The sequence below is a fragment of the Sorex fumeus genome, unplaced genomic scaffold (genome assembly GCF_029834395.1).
Source record: "Sorex fumeus unplaced genomic scaffold, SorFum_2.1 ptg000094l, whole genome shotgun sequence".
NCBI lineage: Eukaryota > Metazoa > Chordata > Mammalia > Eulipotyphla > Soricidae > Sorex > Sorex fumeus.
Genome location: NW_026606151.1, coordinates 1,645,831 through 1,670,374, shown reverse-complemented (window position 1 = coordinate 1,670,374; position 24,544 = coordinate 1,645,831). Strand labels below are relative to the sequence as shown.

Below are 24,544 nucleotides of genomic sequence, written 5' to 3'. Positions count from 1 at the left end.
AGAACCCCCATGGGCAATCCCCCAGTGCTTCTTCTTTTCCAGGACCATGTGTGGCTTGGCTTGAAGAAATAAAACCAACCGGCTGAGCCCAGCTCAGTCCGGTAATTCTGCTCACATCAGAGCGAGAGTTTGCAGATCCTTCCTGGGCAACTTCCCGCCTGGCCCACACACGGGTGGCTGTGGTCTGGCTTCCACCCAGTCAAGGGCCCTGAGCACCCCAGATTCAGAAAATGACAAGAGGGACAAAGAAAGAAAATGACAAAGGAATAACAAATACATACATAAATAAAGAGTTGTCACAAAACTGTACCACCAACACAAATGGGAGAGGGGAACGAAAGACATCCTGTTCAGGCAGGTAGAAAGAGGGCCACTGGAATTGATTTTTTTTTTTGAAAAGTAATAAAATGGGCTGGAGCGACAGCAATAGCGCATGCGGCCGACCCGGGTTCGATTCCCAGCATCCCATATGATCCCCTGAGCACCACCAGGAGTGGTTCCTTAGTGCAAAGTCAGGAGTAACCCCTGAGCATCGTCAGGTGTAACCCAAAAAGAAAAAAAAAGTAATAAAACAAAGATGTGACATAAAATTAAAATGGGGGGGGGCATATCCTGCTATGCCCAGGGGTTACTTCTGGCTCTGTGTTCAGGAAACACTCCTAGCAATGCTCGGGGAACCATATAGGATGCACCTGAACAAGGTGGCTGCATGCAAGGCCAGAGACTTGCTCCTGAGAATTAAAGACTTTGCCTTGGGGCCAGAGCGATAGTGGCTGGGTGGAGGGAGGGTCATTTGCCTTACATGTGACCAACCTGGTTTTGATCTCTGGCATCCCATGTGGTCCCCCAAGCACTGGGAACTGCCAGGAGTCATTCCTGAGTGTAAAATCAGGAGTGACCCCTGAGCAATGCTAGGTGTGACCAAAAAAGCCAGAAAAAGACCTTGCCTTAGACTGAGATGGTACCAGAGGTAAGGTGCCTGCTGCAGTGGCCTTTACTGCTCTCAACTCTGAAATCCAAGCACTGCCGAGGATCACTTCTGAGCATAGAGGTAGGAGCAGTTTCAGAGTAAGGTAGGGTGTGGCCCACCCTCCCTCTTTCCCCACCATAATAAGGAAAGGTCTTGTCACTACAAGTCACCTGCCCTGACAGCCCTGAAGGCATGGAGCTGCAGAGACAGCCCTGATAAGACCCAACTACGGGAGAGCCCCTCAGGAAAAGAGAGCTTTTTCTTTTTCTTTTTCTTTTTTTTTTTAAATTTTGCAATGGTGGGGGATTTACTGCTGGCTCTGTGCCCAGGGATCTCTCCTGGCAGGCTCTAGAGACCATATGGGGTGGCAGGGATTGAACCTGGGTAGGCCTCGTGCAGAGCAGGTGCACTCATTGGAACGCTGTACTATCATTCCAGCCCCCAGGAGAAGCTTTCTGAGAAACAGAAGGCTGTGATAAGAACTTGGGGCAAGATGAGCAAAAATTCATGGATGCTGGACAAATGCTCTTAGCAACAGGCTCTGCGTGCACGGAGGCCCCAGGTGGGGGTGGTTTCAGAAGCCTATAGGCCACTCTCTCAACGATCTGTCCATGTGTCCCCTCAGCCCACTGCTTTTTATAGATGCCTAGATACTCTCTCCCTGTCTATCTTTCTATCTGTCTGTCTGTCTCTCTCTTTCCTTCCCCGCCCCACCCCCTCTCTTTATATTCCCGTAATAACATAGTTTCACTTCCCTGTTCTTCTGAGATTCTTATCAGTTAGCGTAGCAGGCAGACCTGAAACCAGGGCAGAGGTCAGAGCTGAGCTTCCTTTTCCTACGAAGAGTGAGCGGTCCCTCGCTCCAGCCCAACGCCAAGCTGGTGGGGAATAACAAAGCTTTTAGCAACTTATTTTTTAGGGTGAGAGAAAAGCATACTACAGCAGGTAGGGTGCTTGCCTTGCACATGGCTGACCTGGGTTTGATTCTCAGCATCCCATATGGTCCTGGAGCACTACTAGGTGTAATTTCTGAGTGCAGTGAGCACCACTTTGACCTTCACCTCAAAACTAAAACAAGCAAATGCAAAACAAAATTTATTTTTTATCTTGAGAAAATGCAAAATTAAAAGAAAAGTTTTTTGCAACTTTTCGCTTTCCCGTTGCCATCCCCACCTCCACCCCACCAAATTACGAAAGACCCACAGGTTAAGAAAAGTTAAAACAGAAGCAGCATGTGGTTTGGAGAGTGTGAATTCTATTGACACTGATTGAGCCAAGGCAGAGCTTGAAGAGCACATTTGCACCAATAAAGCCCCAGGCCTCTGGATACTGGCCAGGGAGCACAGAGAATAGAGTTCTTGTGCTTCATGAGCATCCTAATAAACATACCCTGATGACGTTTCTCTGCCATGAGCTGAGATCAGAGGTGTTCAGGGTGGTATATGGTAGACTCCACCATTATCTGTGCTTGCGATGTCTGCATGTCCATTGTGTGTTTCTCAATTATCCATGTTCGACAGTCTCCCTCACGAATATATATGAGTTTTCTGAAAAACTTACTAGAACAAGAATAAACTCTTACATGATTCTACCTCTACTCTACTGGGCACTAAACCAATCCCCCTCTTCCTTCTTGTCAGAGTTGTTCTCCAGCCCCTGCTGGTGGACATCTTCCCCAACTTAAGTTGCTTCATGGCCAGGAGAACTCCTTTTCTAATCAACTGTTCCTGTGCTTTTTCCTAGGGCTATGGGATAATCCCCATGCCCCACAGACCAAGGGGACCTCAGGTGCAGCTTCTCTGCTGCCTTATGGGGCTGATGGGATGCAAATGACCAAATGACCAGGCCACAGAGGGGCTCGTGACAGACTTTAATGAGTCCTAGCCCAGCTGGGAAACCAAGGTGAGATGAACAGATTGGTAGTAGTTCTCTCTCTCTCTCTCTCTCTCTCTCACTCTCTGTGTCTCTCTCTGTGTCTCTCTCTCTCTCTCTCCCTCTCTCTCTCCTTCACTCCCCACTTCTTCACTGACATCATATCTGGGGAACCCCAGGAGACCAATTCTTTTTTGGGATCCAATTGACCTTCACCTCAATGACCCATATCACATGTTTTGTTTGTTTGTTTTTAGTTTTGGGGCTACACCTGGTGATGCTTGGGGCTTATTCCTGGCTCTGCACTCTAACATCTCTCCTGGCAGGACTCAGGGAACCCCATGCAGTGCTGAGGTTTAAACTGGGGTTGGCTACAAGCAACCACTCTACCTGCTGTACTCTCTCTCCAGCCCCAACATTAGTATTAATATTAGTATTTATTAACCCAAACTCCTCTGGAAGTTTTCTGAAAATATCAAAGGCACCTGAAGAAGAAGTAATGTGGAGGCAGAGCAATGGGTAAGGTGCTTGCCTTGCATGCAGCCAAACTCAGGTTTGATCCTCAGCATCCATATAGTCCCCTGAGTCCTGCCAGGAATAAGCTTTGAGCACCATCAGGTATGGCCCAAAAATAGAAGAAGAAATAATGTTGCTGTCACAGACACATAATGCAGGTGGTGAATCTATAGGGTCACAGGGTTTTAACGCGAGACTCAGATTCCGTTCCTGGTATTCTCAATCACCAGGTCTCCATAGACACATTCATTCAATTCTCACTCTGCAGTTCCTTGTCTGAAAAGTGGGAACAAGAGTATTGATCTCTTGTTGTGACAGTTAATTTGAATCAACAAGCTTGCAGTGATGCCATTTGGTGCATTGTTGGGGCGGATTATGTGTTTCTTTCCCCCCTTTTCTTCTTTCTTAGTTCTATGGGAGATGCAGGAAGCAACATACTTACCTATTGTCACCTAAGTGGAGACAAGTGGACAAACTGGAAGGTCTGCGAGGTCTTGTGTATGTGTGTGTGTGTGTGTGTGTGTATGTGTGTGTTTGTGCGTGTGTATGAAAGTGGTAAAGGTGCTGACATTTAAATAGACGATGTTTTGATTCTCGTAAATTAAAGGGGTCAAGAAGAAAAGGCAAAAAAGGGAGAATATAAAGTATAACTTCTAGCTGTATCTAGGCCAAGGCAGTGAGGGTCGTGAGGCAAGCATCTGTTTTTTTTTTTTTTTTTTTTTATACTCAGGGCTGACTTCTGGCTCTACACTCAGGAATTACTCCTGGCGGTGCTCAGGGACCTAACGGGATGCCAGGGATTGAACCTGGGTTGACTGTGTGTAAGGCAAACACCCTACCCACTGTGCTATCTCTCAGGCCCTACATCTGGCTTCTTTTTCATGGTCTCATTCTCCATAGCAGGATGAAAGGATCCTGAGAGCAGGAGTAAAAGCCAGTGCCCTAGCTTCTGGTTTTGGTGTCTCTTTAATACAGTTACAAGAGTAAAAGTATCAGAAAATTCTTTTTCTTTCTGCTTTTTAGGTCACACCCAGTAATGCATAGGGGTTACTCCTGGCTCTGCACTCAGGAATTACTCCTGGCAGTGCTCAGGGGACCATACGGGATGCTGGGAATCGAACCCGGGTCAGCCATGTGCAAGGCAAATGCCCTACCCGTTGTGCTATCGCTCCAGCCCCTCAGAAAACTCTTAAGTGAAGGTGGTCTCCTCCTTCTCCATCCTGCTTTTAGTGGGGATTTGAAGATACTGTTTGCTGTTGTAGGTGCCTTTCATTTAAAAAATTTAATTCTCAAGACAGCAGCTCACCAGAGATTTCTGCGGAACCGTGCAGAGCTGATATCACCAAGGAACCTCAGTTGGAGCAGGTGCTCTCTCTCTGCCTACTCCAAATGAACCCCTGGTGGCCACAACTTCCAGAAGAAAAACCCAGGTACATGGGACCAGGGACTGGAGACTCCAGGCCACTTGGCAGCCTCTGTCCCTTCCCATCTCCCTGACCACTTGGGGTCCTGGCTGTCATGCCCATGTACTGCCTCCGGGCACCATCTCAACGCATTAACGACCTTGATCCAGAGACTCACAAATGAATCTCAAAATATTTTAGCTCCCTACAGAGATGTCTCCGGAACCCAGTCATTTACAATTTTAGAATTCCAGGAGTGCACGGCTGATGTCTCATGATACTCATAATAAGCAATAGAAAACAAACTATCTAGCATCTGCCTGTGGCAGGCAGGCTTAAATGGTGGTGGGAAAATCCGAAATAATGGTGGTGGGAATTGATGTTGAAATATTGAATATAATCAATTAATGTGAACAACCTTATGAAAATAAAATTTAAAATTTAAAAAAAATTAATTCTCATAGGACACTATTTTTTTCTTTCCTTTGACTAGAGTCCTTTCCAAGTACCTTTCTGTCAACAAAACAGAAACCGAGTCAGAACAGAACAGGAAACAAGAGATATTGAAGATATTGCTAAAACCTCTACCAGATGCATGGTAGAAAATTAAGTCAGACCTTTATCTTATGCCACATGCAAAAATTAACCCAACAAATGGATCCGAGTCCTCAACATAAAATACAAGTAATAAAGCTGCTAGAAGAAATCACAGAGACAAAGTTCATGACATTGAATTAGATAATGACCTCTCAGCTATCACAGCACAGACTGGTACAAAAACAGAAAGACTTGGAACTATAGCAACTTCAAACTTTTCTGTCCTGTTTGGTTTGGGTGCTGGGATGGAAGCCGGGACTCTGGTAGGCACAAAGCCAGCCCTTTGCATGGTCCCTCTGTGACCTCCATCAATTTAAAACTTTTGAACATCAAAGGACACAATCAACAGAGTGAAAAGGCAAGCTATGGAACGGGAGAAAAACGTTTATTAATAATTGATTCAATAAGGATTAAGAACTAGAATATGTAAAGAATGCTGATAGGGTTCGAGAGGTAGTACAGGGCTAAGGAACTTGCCTTGCATGTGGCCGACCACCCCATATAGTCCTCAGGAGTACTACCAAGAGTGATCCCCAACCACAGAGCCAGGAGTAAAGCCTGAGCACTGCTGGGACTGGCCCAAAAAGCAAAACAAATGAACAAAAGAATGCGTATACCTACACAACAGCCAACGCAGCAAATTTAAAAGTAGGTAAAAATGAAGTCAGCGTGTTAGTGAAGCAGGCTAGTGCTGGCCTTGAGTGGGGCTAGCTCAAGTTTGATTCCCAGCACCCCAAATGGACCCCTGACCTCTTTCAGGAGTGATTCCTGAGCCCAGAGCAAGGAGTAAGTCCTGAGCACTGCCAGATGTGGTCTCAAAATCAAAAGTTAAATTAAAAAAAAAAAAAAGACAAAGACTGTGAAAGAGACCGTGTAAGTTTTTAAAAATCGGGGCTGGAGCAATAGCACAGCGGGTAGGGCATTTGCCTTGCATGTGGCCAACCTGGGTTCGATTCCCAGCATCCTATATGGTCCCCTGAGCACCACCAGAAGTAATTCCTGAGTGCAGAGCTAGGAGTAACCCTTGTGCATTTTCAGGTGTGACCCCCCCCCCCCGCAAAATCACCCTAACATAGGCAGTAAGACACTTAAACTAATCCAGGCTCCATCCATCACATCATAAATGGTTGCCCAAGCCCTGAATGAGTGATCCCTGAGCACAGAGCCAGGAGCAAGCCCTGAGCACTGGCAGGAGTGGTAAAACCTCCCAAAATAAATAGAGAAATAAAATTAAGTCACTCTACTTGAAAAAAAAAGAATAATAGAAAAAATCTAACAAAGGGCTAATATCCAAGACATATAAGCACTCAGCAACAAAACACTGGGCAACAACAAAATGACCTACCAAAAAAAGGGAGGGGTCTTTAGCTATAGTCCAGGGGGGTAGAGAACTTTCCTTGTGTACTCACCTGAAGTTGATCACTGGAATCCCATATGGCCAGGGGTGATTCCTGAGTGCAAGGTGAGAAGTAAGCCCTGAGCACCTCTGAAAGTGGATCCCACACTCCAAAATAAAATAAAATGGTATAACCACTATGGAAAACAATATGTAGTTCCTCAAAAACTTAAAAATGAAACTACCATTTGATCCCTAAATCCCATTACAAGGTGTATGTGTAAAAAAAAAAAAAGAAAAAGAAAAAAGAAAACTCATAGGGGTGGAGTGCAGATGGAATGCATGAGGCCCAGTGTTTGACCCTCAGGCATTGGCACTGCCAGGCTCAACTTCAACACTCCTTTGCTGAACAGCCAGTCCAACACCATCAAACACCTCTAGGGAGGGCTAACCCCCAAAAAATTGAAAGTAGGGCATCTGGAGAGATAGTACAGTGGATAAGGTGCTTGTCTTGCACATAGTGACCTCCTATTTGATTTCTAGCACTACATATGCTCCCCCTGAACACCACCAGGAATAACAATCCCTGAGCACAGATGTAAGTTTCTCTTTTTTGGGGGGGGGTCACACCTGGCAATGCACAGGGGTTACTCCTGGCTCATGCACTCAGGAATTACTCCTGGTGGTGCTCAGGAGGCCATATGGGATGCTGGGAATTGAACCCGGGTCAGCTGTGTGCAAGGCAAACGCCCTACCTGCTGAACTATCACTCCAGCCCCATAAGTTTCTCTCTCTCTTTTTTTTTCTTTGGCTTTTTGGGTCACATTTGGTGATGCTCAAGGATTACTCCTGGCTCTGCATTCAAAAATTACTGCTGGCAGTGCTCAGGTGACCATATGGGATGCCGGAGATCAAACCCAGGTCAGTCTTGTACAAGGAAAACACACCCAAAGCCACTGTACTAATCACTCCGGTCCCTAGATGTAAGTTCTGAGCAGAATCGGGTGTTCTGCTCCCACCACCAAAATAATTGGAATTAGGGCCCTGAGAGTTACACATATATGTTCATAGCAACTCTTTTCATAAGAGCCAGGAGGTGGTGGAAATAACTCAAATGTGCATCAATGGAGAGACAATATAATGGCACATCATTCAGCCCCAAAAAGGAAGGAAATTTTGCCACCTGCCACCACACAGCCAACCTACAGGATATCACTGTAATTGAGATAAGCCAACCACAGAAAAGACATTTATTGCATGTTTCCAATTTTACAAATTATGTAAAGCAGTCAAATGAATAGAAAGTCAGATGGAGGCTGCCAGGGACTCAGGGGAAAGGAACTTGTGGCTTAACAGGTACAGAGTTTCATTTTTGCAAGATGAAAAGATGGAGATTAGTCATACCGAAACGTGAGCAAACTTGACTGGACACTATGCTTCAGAATGATTAAGATGCTAAATTTTCTTTGACATTTCTTTGACTCACACGACCCTTGAAATTAGGCTGTTTTACTGTTGGTTATCTTTGTTTATTTAAAAAAAAAACTAAAAAAAATATAAAGTTAATCTGCTCTTTTTTTTTAAATTGAGGAAAGCGGGGCTGGAGAGATAGTCTAGGGGCAGGTGCTCAAGTTGTAACAGTTCCTGCCCCTCCCCCTGGCATCACATATGGTCCCCTGAACACAGCCAGGAGTGATCCCTGAGCACAGCCAGGAGTGGTCCTTGAGCACGAACCAGGAATAAGACCTAAGTACAGCTGGGGGCAACTCCAAACCACCATATATGACTAGATATAGACAATTAATAAATATAGAAAAGTATTAAGAATAAAAATTATTGTTTTTTTTCCATTCTGTTTGTTTGTGAGTCACACCCAGTGGTGCTCAAGACTTATTCCTGGCTTTGCACTCAGGAATCACTCCTGGTGGGTTTGGGGCTTGGAAAACCATATGGGGAGCAGGGAGTAAAACCTGGGCTGGCCTTATGCAAGGCAAAAGAATGTCTCTCTGTCTCTCTCCCTCAAATTTCTAAGTAAATTTTTAAAAATAAAACTATTTTATTATTAAAAATTACTTAAGGCAAGCTACCCACGTCATATTCGATATGCCAAACACAGTTACAACAAGCCTCACAATGGAGACATTACTGGGCCCACTCGAGCAACTCAATGAACAACAGGAAGACAGTGCTACAGTGCTACTTAAGGAGGCCAGTAAGATAGTACAAGTGGGTAGGGTACTTGCCTTGTACATGACTGACCTGGGATTGATTCCTGGCACCCCATATAATCCTCTGAGCACCACCAGGAGTGATCACTGAATGCAGAGCCAGGAATAAGCCCTGGGCACTGCTATATGTTCATCACCCCCCCCCCAAAAAATAAAAGTGTGGGTTTAATCAAGCTTCTGTAAATAACCTCAGTGCCTAAGAACAGATGAGTGGATAAAGAAATTACATTGTAGGGGCTGGAGAGACAGTACCGTGGGTAGGGCACTTGCCTTGCATGCAGCTGATCTGGGTTATATCCCATCATACCATATGGTCCCCCATGCAATGTAAGAAGCAATTCCTGACTGTAGAGCCAGGAGTTACCCTTGAGCATTGCCAGCTGTGGCCCCCAAATAAAAAATAAACAAAAGAGAAATTGTCATATATACACAATAAAATATGTATAAGAAATTTAAAAAAATTGCACTTTACTGCAACTTGGGACGGAACTGGAAAGTATTGGGCTGAGAAAAATAAGTCAGAGAGAGGACAAAATCCTAACAATTTCATTCATATGAGAAGTATAAAGAAATGTAGTTAAGGGACTAAATAATGGTCAACAGCAAGAGACCCTAAGTTGAAGACCTGGATTCGATCCCCAGCTGAGTGATCCCCAGAAAACAGCCTGAGAAGTCCCTGAGCCCTTCCAGGCATAAACCAAATACCAAAAATCACACCAACAAACAAGGACACATACTGAGAGTCTAATTACAGAACTGAGTTTGCGAAGTCAGTGGTGGCGAGGGAGGCAGTGGAGGGGTGAGACACTCTGGGGCGAGATGGGATGTCTTAAAACTACATTGTATTTCTAAAGCTTTATTAATATTAATGGATTGTAAGTCATGGTTCTAAATAAGGTAAGAGATATACCATATGTATTATAAATATTGTCTTTGAATTGCATTTTATCTTTTGCTTATGCTGCTTTTAAACTTTTGCCACAAACAAATTTTTACATGCGCTAAAATATCCACCTTTTCTTTAATTTTATGACTGGAAGAATCTTTTTGATTAAATTCTTCATTTGGGCCCCTTTTAAAAGTCTTTACTTCTCTCTTCTTTTAATTTATGCGTTTAGGATTTTGGGTCGTACCCAGTGGTACTCAGCATTCTTAGCACTGTGCTCAGGAATCATTCCTGGCAGTGCTCAGAGGACCTTATGCAGTGACAGGACTGAATCTGTGTCAGTCAGCCATGTGCAAGGTAATAGTCTTTATCTCTCTAGCCTTGAGTTTATTTTATTAAAAAAAATATATATAGGGGTGGACTGGAGTAATAGCACAGCGGGTAGGGCGTTTGCCTTGCACTTGGCCAACCCAGGTTGGATCTCAGCATCCCACATGTTAACCTGAGCACCATCAGGAGTGATTTCTGAGTGCAGAGCCAGGAGTAACCACTGAGAAGCACCCAAACCAATATATATATATATATATGTTTAATATTTATAGGGATCAGAGAGATAGTACAGTGAGTAAGGGGCTTACCTTGCATGCAGCCAATCTGGGTTCAATCCCTAGCATCCCAACACCTCCAGGAGTGATCTCTGAGGGAAGAGCTGGGAGTTACCCCTGAGCATTACGGGATTTGGCCCAAAACACAAAACCGAACAAAATGTTTTTTTATGGGGAGGGGTTGGTCACACTCAGCTGTGCTCAGTGCTTGGTTCTGTGCTCAGGGGTCACTCTTGGTAATGCTCAGAGGACCCTATGTGATGCTGGGTCAGCCACAAATAAGGGAAGCCTCTTACCCACTGCACTGTCTCTCCAACCCCTCTATGTACTTAAAATGGGGGCCATACCCTGTTATGTTTGGGGTTCACTTGGATCATGAGGGTGGTGCTGGGGGACAGCAATGCTGGGGGACCATTTGATATCAGGAGTTGAATCAAGGATTCACGTGCTCTACCATTTGAACTATCCTCCTAGCCCCCCTCTACTATACTTGACTTTTCTTGAGTGTGAGATCAAAAATCATATAGGTGAAAAGAATAGAATAGTAATTTCTTCTTCCCTGTTGACATTTTGTCGGGGGAGGAAACAGTTTTACTATTAGTAGACACTTGGGTTTCTTTACTACTTCTCACTATTTATAGAAGAGTTATATAAAAAGTTTATTTATAAACCTAGGATTTTAGGACTTTTGCATATGAGTCTTGTTATAGGAGTCACAACCATGAATATGTGAGAGACCTAAGGTGCTAGGCTTTTTTTAAAATTTTTTTTTATTTTATAAAGTAGTTCACAATATTTGATTATATTTAATATTCAAACACCAATCCCACCACCATACATATACACCTTCCAACCACCATATTTTGGGTGTTTCTATCCCATAGGCCAATCCCTGACCCAAAGCAGGACTGAAATAATATAGTATTTCCCTCTAAGGTTGGTTACCTTCTACTTTGAATCCCATCAAAAATGGTACATATAATACAGCGGGTACGGTTTTTACCTGGCATGCTGTCAATCTGAATTCGAGCCCTGGCATCCCATATGGTCTCTCCAAGGACCGGTGTATGAATATATGTTTATTTACATGTATATTTATTTTATTAATCACTTTTTCCCCTGTCCTCTCAATTTGTGCTCAGGAGAATTGTTGAGTTCCCTTCAACAAGGCCCATGGCTCAATGCGACAGTCAGAGAATGCAGGGGGCTTTTCCCCCAGCAGTTCTGGGATTTGCCAGGCTACCCTGGCAGTGTTCAGGGGTCTCCCCAGCTGTACCCAGCAGTGCTCGGAAAACCTTTTGTGTTGCCTGGGATTGAAAGGCATTAGTCACATGCAAGGCAATCACCATAACTGCCGGACTATCTCTCTGATCCAAGTTTTTAATTTATTAGCATGATTTTGTTTTGGGATTTTGGGCCACTCCCGGTGATGTCAACAGCTAATCCTAGCTCTGTGCTTGGGGACCACTCCTGGATGTTCTCTGGGAACCATGCGGTGCCAGGAATCAAACTTAGGTTGACTACATGCTCACCAAGCTTCTTAAACCCTGTACTAACTCTCTGGCAGCATATATGAATGTTTTTAACAATTCATCTAAATTCACACCTACTCACCTTTAGGAAAAATTATATCAATTTATGGAAACACTGGTGTTCCAGAGTTCTTATTTCCCTATAGTCTTGCCAATAAAATCTATTATATTTATTTATTTATTTATTTATTTGGGGGAGGGTTATGCATTATACCTACAAGTGCTCAGAGTCTATTTCTGGCTCTGAGCTCAAGGCTCACTCCTAGAGGTATTCAGGGATCAAACCAGGATAAGCTGCATGCAAGTCAAGTGCCTGAACCAGTGTACTATTTCTACAGCCACCCAAACCATTATCTTTTAAACACTTTAAGTCTTTTAAAGCTTTGCTAATATGATTACCAAAATGATCCTTTATTGTTTTAACCTATTTCTTTAACTATGAGTGGCATGATATATTTCTTGAATGTTTATTGGCATTTTATGTCTTCTTTTATTAATTTCCTATTTGTGTACTCATATTTTTCCTACAGATATTTTCATTTTTAAAAGAGTATTCCCATCCCTGCATAGAAATCAAAGTTTCAATTAATTTTATTCTTTTAAAAATATTACTTGAGGGGCTGGAGTGATAGTACAGTGGGTAGGGCATTTGCCTTGCATGCGGCCGACCTGGGTTCAATCCCCAGCATCCCATATGGTCCCCCAAGTACCGCCAGGAGTAATTCCTGAGTACAGAGCCAAGAGTAACCTCTGAGCATCACTGGGTGTGACCCAAAAAGCAAAAAATAAGTAAAAATTTAAAAAAATATTACTTGAGTGTCTGGAGAGATAGTACAGCTGGTAAGACACTTACCTTGCATACAACTGACCCAGGTTCAATCTCTGACACCCCATAACGTCCTCAGAGCCTGTCAGGAGTAATCACTGAGGACAGAGATAGGAATAAGCCCTGAACATAGCTGGGTGTGGCCCCCAGGCAATCAAATAAAAACATTTTTTAAAAAAATTACTTAATTCTGTCTTTGATGTCATCTGGGCGGGGGGGAGGGTCCATATTTTGAGTGGAATCTTCAGAATATAATAGAATCTAAGGGAAGCTTGACAACCAGGACTCAGTAAATTGGCTACTTTCTTTCATGTCTTTTTTTTTTTTTTTTTTTTTTTTTTTTGCTTTTTGGGTCACACCCGGCGATGCTCAGGGGTTACTCCTGGCTCTGCACTCAGGAATTACTCCTGGCGGTGCTCAGGGGACCATATGGGATGCTGGGATTCGAACCTGGGTTGACTGTGTACAAGGCAAACGCCCTACCTGCTGTGCTATCGCTCCAGCCCCTTTCTCTCATGTCTTAAGGTCATTCCTCTTCCCTTCGTCTCATGTTTTCTTTCAACAGATGGGCATTATCTCCTTCACCTTTTCCTGAGGGCCCCTTAACGTTTGCACCTGTTTCTGTATTTCTCTCTTTCCTTCCAAGTAAACAGTCGAGGTCTATTTCACCAACTCATTTGGTTCCAATTCCAAGTTGTTGAGACAATCTAATTGGGCAATGGCCACAGTCAGGTGAATCCCTGTTGTCTAATCAATAGAGGTCAGAAGGTTGGGCTGTTATGTAGGGCAAGCAGGCTGCTGCAAAAGTTTGTGATAAGTTACTCGTTTCATAACTTCTATTTTAGTTACTCTGGTCTAGGCAGAATAACTTCTATTTGGTTTCTGTTCTCTGGATCAGTTATGTGGTGGCATACTAGCTGGCCTTGGCATCTGAATCTTAAGGACCTGTTGGAAGATAAGACTTCTTTTTCTCCTGGGCTTGCAGCTTCTGGATGATAGAATGACTTACTTTCTTTAAGAACTCTGAGTCTTAGTACAGCAGGTAAGGCACTTGCCTTGCATATGGCTGACCCAGGTTCTATCCCCTGCATCCTATAAGATCCCCACCCCGAGCACCACTAAAAGTTATCCCTAAGAGCAGAGCTAGGTGTAATCCCTGAGCATTGCTGAGTATGGCCCCCAAACCAATAAATAAGTCAGACACTGAGTGCCAGGTGTGTGTGTGGGGAAGGGCTGTGCCAGGGCTCAGAGCACCTGTCTTGCCAGTATAGAGTCACATCCTTTCCAGCAGTGATGGCCTCCCCATGAGAACATGCCTCTTTGCCAAGAATCTCCTTCACCCCTCCCCAGAGGAAGAGAAGTAGAAACACAAGAAGAAGCAGCCAGTGCAGAGCCCCAAGTCCGACGTCATGGATATACAGTTAGTTCCCAGTAAACTGTGAAATCACCATCTTCAGCCATGCACCCACAGGAGTTTTGTATGTTGGCCACTCAGTCCGCTGGCAGTCTACAGGAGGAAAAGCAAGGCTTACAGAAGGAGGCTTCTTCAGACAGAAGCCGCACCAACAGCTCGTTGCATCAAGATGAATGGGGAACCATCCCAATAAACACAATTTATTTATTCATTTTTTTCTTTTTGGGTCACACCCAGCAATATTCAGCGGTTACTCCTGGTTCTGCACTCAGGAATTACTCCTGGTGGTGCGTGGGGGACCATATGGGATGCCGGGGATCAAATCCAGGTCAGCTGCATACAAGGCAAATGCCCTACCTGCTATACTATGGCTCCAGCCCCTACTTAGTCATTTTTAAAGCATACAGTCACAAGTTTAAATCCCCGGCGTCTCACACGTCAGTGGTAATCCTGGTCATTCTGCTGTTTGTGGCTGATAGTGATTTCCAGCTTTACCAGTCACATGTGTGTGGGTGTGACCCCTAACATGGCAAATCAAATCATGTGTGAGTGTCACTGCTAGGAAGTGCAACCTCTGGTGATGACATGTGTGAGCATCAGTGACCTCTGATGAGTACCACGAGTGAGCACATGACCATGGGCCTTATTCACACTGCTCCTCTTGACACTCTTAGTTGTGTGCAAGTGTCACCACTGAAGGAGTGCAAAGCGTGGTCAGCACCCTGGCTGAGTGTGTGAGCATCACATTCTGGCCTGTAATCTCAGGCAGGCACCACAGCTAGGCATGTGCACAAACCCTGGTCATTATTGGAGGGGCTGGAGGGAGACAACTGGGTAGGAGATAATGGGGCAGGGGCTGGGGGGAATTATTGATTTATTCTGAGAATCTAGAATGTCTAAGTGTGTGTGTGTGTGTGTGTGTGTGTGTGTGTGTGCACGTGCACGCACACACGTGTGTTTCTGAGACTTGAACACAGGATCTTTCACACATACAAAGCAAGTATTCTACCACTGAGCTACATCTTAGTCCCTGGGATTTATTTTTAATTGGTGACCACACCCAGCAGTGCTCAGGGCCTCCAACTGGCTCTGCACTCAGATATGCATCCTGGTGGGCTTCAGGGATCATATGGGATGTTGAGAATAGAACCCAGGTCAGCTGCATGCAAGGTAAGTGCCCACCCGCTGTGGTATCTCTCCAGCTCCGTTTATATTTCTTGCCTAAGATCACAAACCCAAGAACTGTGGAGAGAAACCAGCTGGTTTTGGGCATGTTTCAGGGAGCGGTAATTCCAGGAGTCGCCCCTGACCTAGTGTGAAGATGGCACCTGGAAGCCCTCTTGGAATGAGAACTGCTGCCAGTTTCCTTCCTTGGAGGGTAACTTGGTTCCTTTGCCTCTCACCCAATCCCTTTCCTTCCTTCAAATAAAATCAAACAAAGCTAATCAAAAATGCGGCAGAGGGGCTGGAGCAATAGCACAGCGGGTAGGGCGTTTGCCTTGCATGCGGCCGCCCTGGGTTCGATTCCCAGCATCCCAAATGGTCCCCTGAGCACCACCAGGGGTAATTCCTGAGCGCAGAGCCAGGAGTAACCCCTGTGCATTGCCGGGTGTGACCCCAAAAAAAAAAAAGCGGCAGAGCCATCAGGAAGACCCATTGGTATTAATAACTTCAAGGACTCAAGTGGACGGTTAGTAAGCCTGGTCCTCGAGGTATTAACACTCAGAGTAATGTGCATGAGAACCAAAAATGCCCAGAACCAAAAAGCTTCAGGATTCACATGAGTCATTGTACTTCTGAGAAACTGAAGTTCTTAATTCTTTGTCCTTTTTATTTGCTAAATCTCAGCACGATGTGGGCTGTTGAAGTGTTTAGGTCCTCCTTCTCTCTGGGGTTAACCAGATTTTAATGTCACTTGTGTTCATACTCTAATGGAATCCTCATGTTCCAGGAACATTTTCCTTTTTTGGGATCCGAATTTTTTGGTGCTGTGCCCCTCCCCGGTCCCGCCCTGTACAATCCACAGTGATGCCACAAACTGAACCCAGGGCCTTACAGGTGCAAGGTGTGTAAAGCTGAGCACAGCTGGGGGCTGGAGATACTAGAGCAGGTTAGACACTTGCCTTGCACGTGGCTGACCTGGGTTCAAACACCAGCAATCCAGATGGTCTCCCTCCCTCTTCCTCCCTCCCACCCAGCCTATTTGGCCAGGAGTAATCCCTGAGGGATCCCTGAGCACAGAGTCAGGAGTAAGCCCTGAGCATCACTGGTTGTGGCCCCCAAACAAACAAATTATGTGAAGAAATTGGGCTCTATTGATGATTGGCTGAGAAACTTGTAAGAATCATGTCTGTTGCCTTGTGAAGATCACAGAAGTGGAAAAGAAACAATTACTTGGGCTGACAGTCATAACTAAATTGAGTGAAGACCAATGCAGAGTACAGGAACCCCAATAAGATGACTTAAATAAAAACATGTTCACTAAATGATGCCTATGTTTTTTTTTTTCTTTTTGGGTCACACCCAACGATGCACAGGGGTTACTCCTGGCTCTGCACTCAGTGCTCTTACTCTTGGCAGTGCTCAGGGGACCATATGGGATGCTGGGAATTGAACCTGTGTCGGCCATGTTGGCTGCGTGCAAGGCAAATGCCCTACCCGCTGTGCTATCGCTCCAGCCCTGATGCCTATGTTTTTAAACAAAATTAAAAAAAAAATTTCTTTACACTAAAAAGAAAAAAGTAAAAAGCTGAGCATACCCCTGGTGCCAACTTGACTCGATGGGTATTACAAGCTAGAACACTGAGGACATTTTAAGTCTATCATCAAATCAGTTCTTGGGACAAAATTTCAGATCACTGTACTTAAGGTCAAACTGAATTCAAAGTAAAAAAAGAATTTCAGCAGGAGCTACTGAACTGAATGTAATACCGGAAGTTTCGAGATACTTTACTTGCTTTAAAATCTTGTATGACTCACTCTTGGTTTCAATTTCTTCAGTTTACTCATTTTAATGAGGAGGTTGGACTAAACAGTTTGTTTTTCTCAGCTTTAACTTTGGGATTTTCATCATCTTTTTGGGTCTTTGTAAGATTGGGACAACATAGGCTCACCCTGAAAGGCGATGAAATTCTCCTTAATGTTGGTGAATATTCTCACATTGAGCTCCCTCATAATTAGACTCTGACAATGACTTTAGCTTTCATATCCATTTCAGAAGCCGAGTAATTTCTTCTTAATGTTTATAATGACTGAATAGTGCTCATTTGTATTACTAGATGTTACTAAAAGTTTGTTTCCTATTCTTCAGCTTGGAAAAAAATTACTGGAAAGAGAAAAGACACATTTCATATTTTAAGAAATAACCAGGAAGGGAAATAAAGTTGGAGAGGAACCAGGTGAAGGAATTCCTGTTGACCTGCATTACTGTCACCTTCTTTGTATGACAAAGAAAATTGGCGCATTTTTGTTTTGGGGCCACACCTGGTAGTCCTCAGGGCTTACTCCAGACTGTGTGCTCAGGAATCACGCCCCCACAGTGCCCAGGGTGCTCAGAGGCCCATATACGTGTCAGGAATCAAACTGGGCTCTGTGTGCAAGGCAAGCACTTATGGTTGTACTCTCAGGCCCCATTCCTTGAGTTCGGGGACTGTTTTCCAGAAGCAGGGACTGTACTGAGGTTTCGTACTGTTATCTCGTTTTTTCCTCAAACTTGGCGTGTCTGGGTAGGCACTGAGAGGGCTACTCCAGGCCCCACGCTCCAGCCCTGCTCCTCCGTGGCTTCCAGACAGGGCTGCCACGGGACCTAACCCACCTCCAGCATGCAGTGCACTCTAGTCCCTTGAACCACCTTTCCGGTCCTGTTTTTTAATTCCTATTTGGTAGTGGGACAGAGGTAGAATACCTCTGGAAAGCTCTTAACCCTAAACACTATGGGTCACTTGTTTTAATCCTGTATGCTGTTAAAATTATTATTTTTTAATTTTTTGATTTTGGGCCACACCCAGCAGTGCTCAGGGATGACTACAGGCAGGACTCACGGGACCGTTTAAGGTGCTGGGGGATGGAAGCCGGGTCAGGCGCCTGCAAAAACAAGCTATTTTGCTCTCTGCCCCACGTTGCTGAAATTTCTTTTGGAAAACAGTCCGAACTCGCGTCAGGCGCATGCAAAGCCAGCTATCTTACTATCTTTCTGGCCCGTGCTGCTGAAATTGTTTTGGAAAATATAGTCCACGGGGAATCTGGAAGATGAGGGTCTACCTCTGCGGCTATTTTTAGGCAAGGACCCTACCCTCTACCGTCTCGCCGGTCGCCCCCCCATCCTTGGATGTTAAATACCAACGAAGCCATGCCAAGTTTTTGCGACCTTTATTCGGACAGGGTTGCTCTAGGTGGAGGCTGCGTGTGCGGTGCGCCGGGATCTGTGACTGACGTTTGCGTCGGCTACGCGAGGTTACTGTTGCATAACAAAAACAAGCCAAGTAGTAATCACGAGCTCGGGTGGCCGGGACCCCGGCATTCACGGCAGCCGGGAAACGCCACCTGGACGGGAATGCTGCGACCTCCTTCCAGCTGGGGGGGAGGGGGCGGGGGGAGCGCACCAGCCCCGGACGGGAGGACGAGGTCCCGCGCGCACGTGGGCACTTGACCTTGTCCAGGTCTCCGCGCCTCCCGGGGACTTCTTCCTCACCTGCAAGATGGTGGCTTTGCCCGAAGCCAAAATTCCAGCGGTTCTGCCCCACTCCCCGACTCGCCCCCTCCCCGAGAGGGTGGGGCCGGTGCACGCGGCGGTCGCAGCCCGGCCCCCGTCCCGCCGCCCCCGTCCTCCTCCGCCGCCTCCGCCTCGGGCCCCCCCCCGCCCCTCGCGCCCGGGCGGTGAGGTCACGCGCGGGACGTCACGGGGTTGTGACGCCACTGAGGGGCGGGCCTCCGGGAGAGGAAGGGGCGGGGCCCGCGTCGCGCGCTTGCGCAGTGGGCGCGGCGCGGGAGGAGGCGGAGGCGGCGGCCGAGCCAGAGGCGGCGGCGGCGGAGGCGGCGGCGCTGGGGGGGGTGGGAGGGGGGGGAGCGCGCGAGGGCGTGAGTGGCCGAGTGAGTTGAGCCCGATGAGGCGCTGAGAGGCCCCGGGCCTACCTCCGAGGAGCGGGGTCGCGGCGCCGGCCGAGCAGCGGGCCCCCTCCCGGCCCTCCCGCGCCTCCCGCTTCCCCGGGCCCGGCGGCGGCGGCGGCGGCGCGGCGCGGCGCTGAGGAGGCGGGGGAGCGAGTGTCCGGTCCCAGCCATGGAGGGCATGGACGTGGACCTGGACCCGGAGCTGATGCAGAAGTTCAGCTGCCTGGGCACCACCGACAAGGACGTGCTCATCTCCGAGTTCCAGCGGCTGCTCGGCTTCCAGCTCAACCCGGCCGGCTGCGCCTTCTTCCTGGACATGACCAACTGGTGAGCCGGCGCCGAGCGCTGCCCGCGGCCTCGGGGGGCCCCGGGCGGCGTGGGTGGGTGGGTGAGTGGGGGGGGGACGGCGGGGCCCGGGCGGGCACCCGGGGCACCCCCCTGCTCGGGCGCCCGGCGGGCAGCGCCAGCCCCGGGGCGCGTGGGAGACGTCGGGGCACCGAGCGGGGCCGGGCGCGCGGGGAGAGTTGGGGGGCCGGGGCAGTGCGGCCCGCGAGGGGGGACCCCGGGATCCCGCGGGGGACCCCGAGGCCGCGCGGGCTGGGGACCGCGCGGGTGTGTGTGTGTGTGTGTGTGACGGGGGCAAAGACCCGTGCGTGCAGGCGGCGTCGGGGGCGACCCGGGAGGAAGAGAAAAATTCGGATTTCCCGTACCGGGCACGGGAAATCCGAATTGGGGGGATGGGGGAGGAAAGCTCTGGGGGATGGAGTTCGGGAATGGATGGAGGGGGGAGGAGTGGGTGCCGTGCGGGAGACTCGGGAGTGGGGAGCTGGACCGTGCGTGCGTGTGCGCGTGCGTGTGTGTGTGTGTGTGTGTGTATGTGTGTGTGTTCGAGAACGAGTGGGGGACCCGGGGCAGGAGCTCCCAGCGGGAGACCAGAGACGCCCTGGCGGAGTTGTGCGGGATCCGCCAGTGGGTGCACTGCTGGGGACCCCCGCCCGGGCCTGAGGTCTCGGTCCCCTTGTCTGGGGGGGGCGGGGGAAGGCGCAGGTTCCTGCGCCCCCACATGCTTGACTGGACCGTGGGCTTGAGCCCGGAGACGCGGCGGGGTCGCGAGGTGTTTTGGGGAACTGGAGACCGCGCCTTGGGCTGGGAAACAAGTATTTTGGGGGGCCCTTTGGAGGCCCCCAGTAGAAGCCTGCGTGGGGCCGAAGAGCAGGGGCGCGCGGGCTGAAGGAGCTGGCTGGCTTTGGCCGGCGACCTTGTTTTTGATAAGAGGGGGTCCCGTCCACCTCCACCCCCAACAACCAGAGGGTGCTGAGTTCACTCGGGGTGAGTGGGGAAGTGGAGGCCGTTGGAGTTCCTTGGAAAGAACTTTAGGTGAGGCAGCTCGTCTTTCTTTGGTCAAAAAAAAAAAAGTCAGGGGATGAGTGCCCTTTGCTCTCTGTTGAGCATCTGGTCCCCTGACCTGTGGAATCTTGTTTCTTTTGGCATCTTTCGTAGGGCCGGCTTGTCCCCTGCCTTCCCTGTCCGCAGAGTGCCCGAGGAGGGGTTGGCAGCTGCCCTACGTGGCCCCCTCCCCAGCCTGGTGCACGTCTTAAGCCTGGGCACACATCTGGGGTGATGTGTGATTCCCCCTCCCCATCTCCCGCCGTTCTCTGCAGCACCCTCGTTGGGCCGTATCATTTTATCCTTAAAGTTGGTAGTTTCATCTAGAGTAGGGTTGTATTTTTCCAGTGTCTAGAAAGCTTCCATGAGTTCTTCAACGCAGGAAGTAGCGTTTAGAATTAGAGAAGCGCTGGTGATAACGCTGCTACCTTTTATTTACAGGATCACTCAGGTACAACTTCGGAGTGAGGGGGTTTACTTGAGAGTGACAGGGATCATGGGAAACTGCGAGGGGAAGTGTCCACGGGTGAAATTCAGAAGTCAGGCTAGACCTTGAAGAGGGCTATTCTCTTGCCAGTCTTTTTTCCCACCCCCAGCTCCTTTTCTTCCTTGTTTACACTAGTACAGCGTAGGAAACTTGGCATATTCTTGCTGCCAGTTTGGTGGGGGAGGATCATTATTTCTTCCCTTCCCCCTGTGAGTGGTAGCATTTAAAACCCTCCCTACTATGTTTTCAGTTCTTTAGAGTCAGTATTTATTAGTACAATTACTACGGCTGCAAAACCTGTGTAATGGATTTTATATGCTTGAGCTGCGTGTTCAACATCTTAAGATTGTTTGTTTTCCGGTGTCGTGAAAGGTGAGACCCAGTGTGGATAAGGAAAAGGAAAAAAAAACTTTAAAAGTCATAGTTTCATCATAAAATTTTTATTTGAAAATTTAAAGCAAATTATTAAACTCGGCGACACGGCAGCATGTATTCTCGTGGCCTGTTATCTCTCTGAAACAAAGTGCGATACATTTTTACCGAGCCATTACAAATGGATTCTTGGTTTTAAAGCAGTTGGAACTTATTAAGTGATAATTCGGCTTTAAGCCACATTGCCTTATTTTTCTGGTTGGAGAACTTTTGGTCTTTGTATTGTAAAATGAAAAGTCATTGTCAGTTGGAAAAGTCCGGCTGGTTATTTTCTGATGAAAGCAGTTTTATTCCATAAACCAATAATGTATTTTGATTTGCAGTTTTATTCCAAAAACCAATAAAGCGTTTTGATTTTTTTCATTGACTTGGTTAAATTTGTGCTGTTAGATTTCAGTTTTTGACAAATACTTATAATGAATAAAATCTGTGCTCATGGGCATAAAGACATAGATGAAATATTTGTGATGTTTAAATAAATATCAGAGGCTAATAAAAGACGTTTTTAAGTGTCATTTAATGTCTGCCTTTGGAAACTGTTCAGGAATCCTAATATATGTTGGCAAAATGTCTTTCAAATTACTGTGGCAAGCTTGTTTTTCAGATGATTAACCTTCCTGTGACGTCACAGGTGCCTGCCTTGGGTTGGAATAAATAACCACCATTCAGTTATCGGATGGCTTAAGAACTAATATAGTTAATTAAAAGTCAGCATTTTAGAATGAAGGCCATGAATTTTCTTTTCTTGTGAAGCAGGGTAGTTTTTATTAAAACTTACTTAGAAAGAAGAATGTGTTTGTGAGAGAACTCAGGCTTCTCCAGAATTGGAAATAAACAAGCGAAGAGACAAGTGAGATATGGGCTTGAAGAACAAGCCGAAAGCCAGGAATTTTCTAAAATTTAAGTCTAAATGAAGGACTTGCCTTTGCTTGTAAAGTAAGCTTTTATATTTTGTTGTCAGTATAAAAAACTTTCTAAGAAGCTGTTGAAAAACTAAATTGGATATTTTGACTTGGTAAATTATCTACGTTATTAGTATGTTTGTATATATAGTTGTTTTGTTGTTGTTCTAGTCTTAAGTTGGGTGTGTCTTACATTTTAAAACCAAGTGTAGTTTCAGTTTCAGCAGGGTTTTTTTTTTTTTGCGGGTGGTGGTTATACCTGAGCTGGCAGTCCAATTTCTGGAGATTGGTGGAATTCTGTCTCAACAAAAGTATGAGTTTCAGTTCCTGTGTAACTATATTAAGGGAAAAATATTGTGAAAAAAAACCCTAGCATTCAAAGTCAGACTGAAATGACTTGTAGCTAAGTAATAAAATTTCATAGGTGAAATAATTTTGAGATACATTATGGACAGTATATCTGGGCTGTGAATATGAAGAATATCTAATAAATAGTCTCCTTAAGATGTCAGAAATCGGGGCTGGAGTGATAGCGCAGCGGGTAGAGCGTTTGCCTTGCATGACGCTGACCCGGGTTTGAATTCCAGCATCCCATATGGTTCCTTGAGCACCGCCAGGAGTAATTCCCGAGTGCAGAGCCAGGAGTAACCCCTGAGCATTGCCTGGTGTGACCCAAAAAGTGAAAAAAAAAAAAAAGGTGTCAGAAATCTATTCAGATCACAACAATTTTTAGAGCTTTTATAAACTATAAAAATTCATATTTTAAGTGTTCAGTTTCTGGGGGTCAGAGTGATAGCACAGCGGGGAGGGCATTTGCCTTGTACGCAACCGACCTGGGTTTGATCCCCGGCATCCCATATGGCCCTCAAGCACCACCATGAGTGATTCCTAAGCACAAAGGCAGGAGTGACCCCTGAGCATTGTGGGTGTGGCCCAAAAACTAAAAAAAAAAAGTTCAGTTTCTGATTTCACATCTTTTAAAGTAGTAGAATGGATTTATAGATATTTTCAAGGGAAACCAATAGGATTAAAAGGATAGTTTTACATAGAATTAAAAAAATTATGGACAGGTGTATATAACGGAAGTCACCCTTTTACCAACTTTTTGTACAGTTAAGCATCGTGTAAGATTTTAAGTTTATTTTTGGCTGTTAAATTCATTTGTCTCTTACGGTTTCTAAGTTAAGTGGGTTCTTTTGAGATCTTGTGTGAATCTAGGAAGAGTATTCATGATAAAACATGATATTAATACTGGTTTCCTTAAAAGCAGTGTGTGTCACACAATAGTTTTAGAAGATGGTAGATGTAGCACAATTTTTTGGAGGGGGAAACCATATCTGGTGGGTTTCAGGGCTTCCTCCTGGCTCTGTGCTCAGAGATCACACCTGGCCAGGCTTATAGAACTCAGGTTGGCTGTGTGTAAGTGTTCTACCTGCTGTACTATCATGCAGCCAACACATTTTCCAGAAGGTTAGGGTTCTTGCAGTGTGTGTGTGTGTGTGTGTGTGTGTGTACAAGGGATTGAACCCAGGGCTTCATTCATACAAGTCATGTGTTTCATCTCTTGAGCTACATACCTGTTCCCTTGGGCATAATTTCCCCCTACTTTTTCATTCTTTCTTTGGATGGCACACAACAAGTGTAACTCTGAGTGAAATGTGGAGTGTGCAGATTAACTTTTAGTTTTAAAGAAATATAGTAAAAAGTATAATGCCCTGGAGGTAATGATGTGACTCAATGGTAAAGTGCTTGCCTTGCTTGCATGTGACCTGGGTTTGATCTCTACATGCAAAAACAAAACAAAACCAAAAAAAGCCCTATTTTCCTGCAGGAAATCTTTTTACTGTCCACTTGTTAGGGACTGTCAATCAGGCTATTTTAACTGTTGTGTTTTGGACAGACCCTTAGTAGAGCAAAAGAGGACCTTGATTATAATTATTGTCGAGTAGTAAAAGATCTTGTCTGAAAAATGCTTGGAATTTTGGGATAAAAAGGAGGAAACAGTCATCTGTTAATACTGAACTATATATAATATTAAAGTGTCAA

General features: G+C 46.1%; 1 protein-coding gene and 1 pseudogene across 1 annotated transcript in view; both read left to right on the top strand.

Moving 5' to 3' along the window:
- The first annotated feature begins 14,075 nt into the window (after positions 1-14,075).
- LOC130040100 (40S ribosomal protein S27-like) lies at positions 14,076-14,358 on the top strand (annotated as a pseudogene).
- A 4,822-nt stretch (positions 14,359-19,180) lies between these two features.
- Positions 19,181-24,544, top strand: part of ILRUN (inflammation and lipid regulator with UBA-like and NBR1-like domains) — a 96,063-nt gene continuing 90,699 nt past the window's right edge. The window contains exon 1 of the mRNA XM_056132643.1: positions 19,181-19,618. Within this exon, the coding sequence (XP_055988618.1) occupies positions 19,461-19,618 (158 nt within the window). The 5' untranslated portion in view covers positions 19,181-19,460. The remainder of the gene's footprint in view (positions 19,619-24,544) is intronic.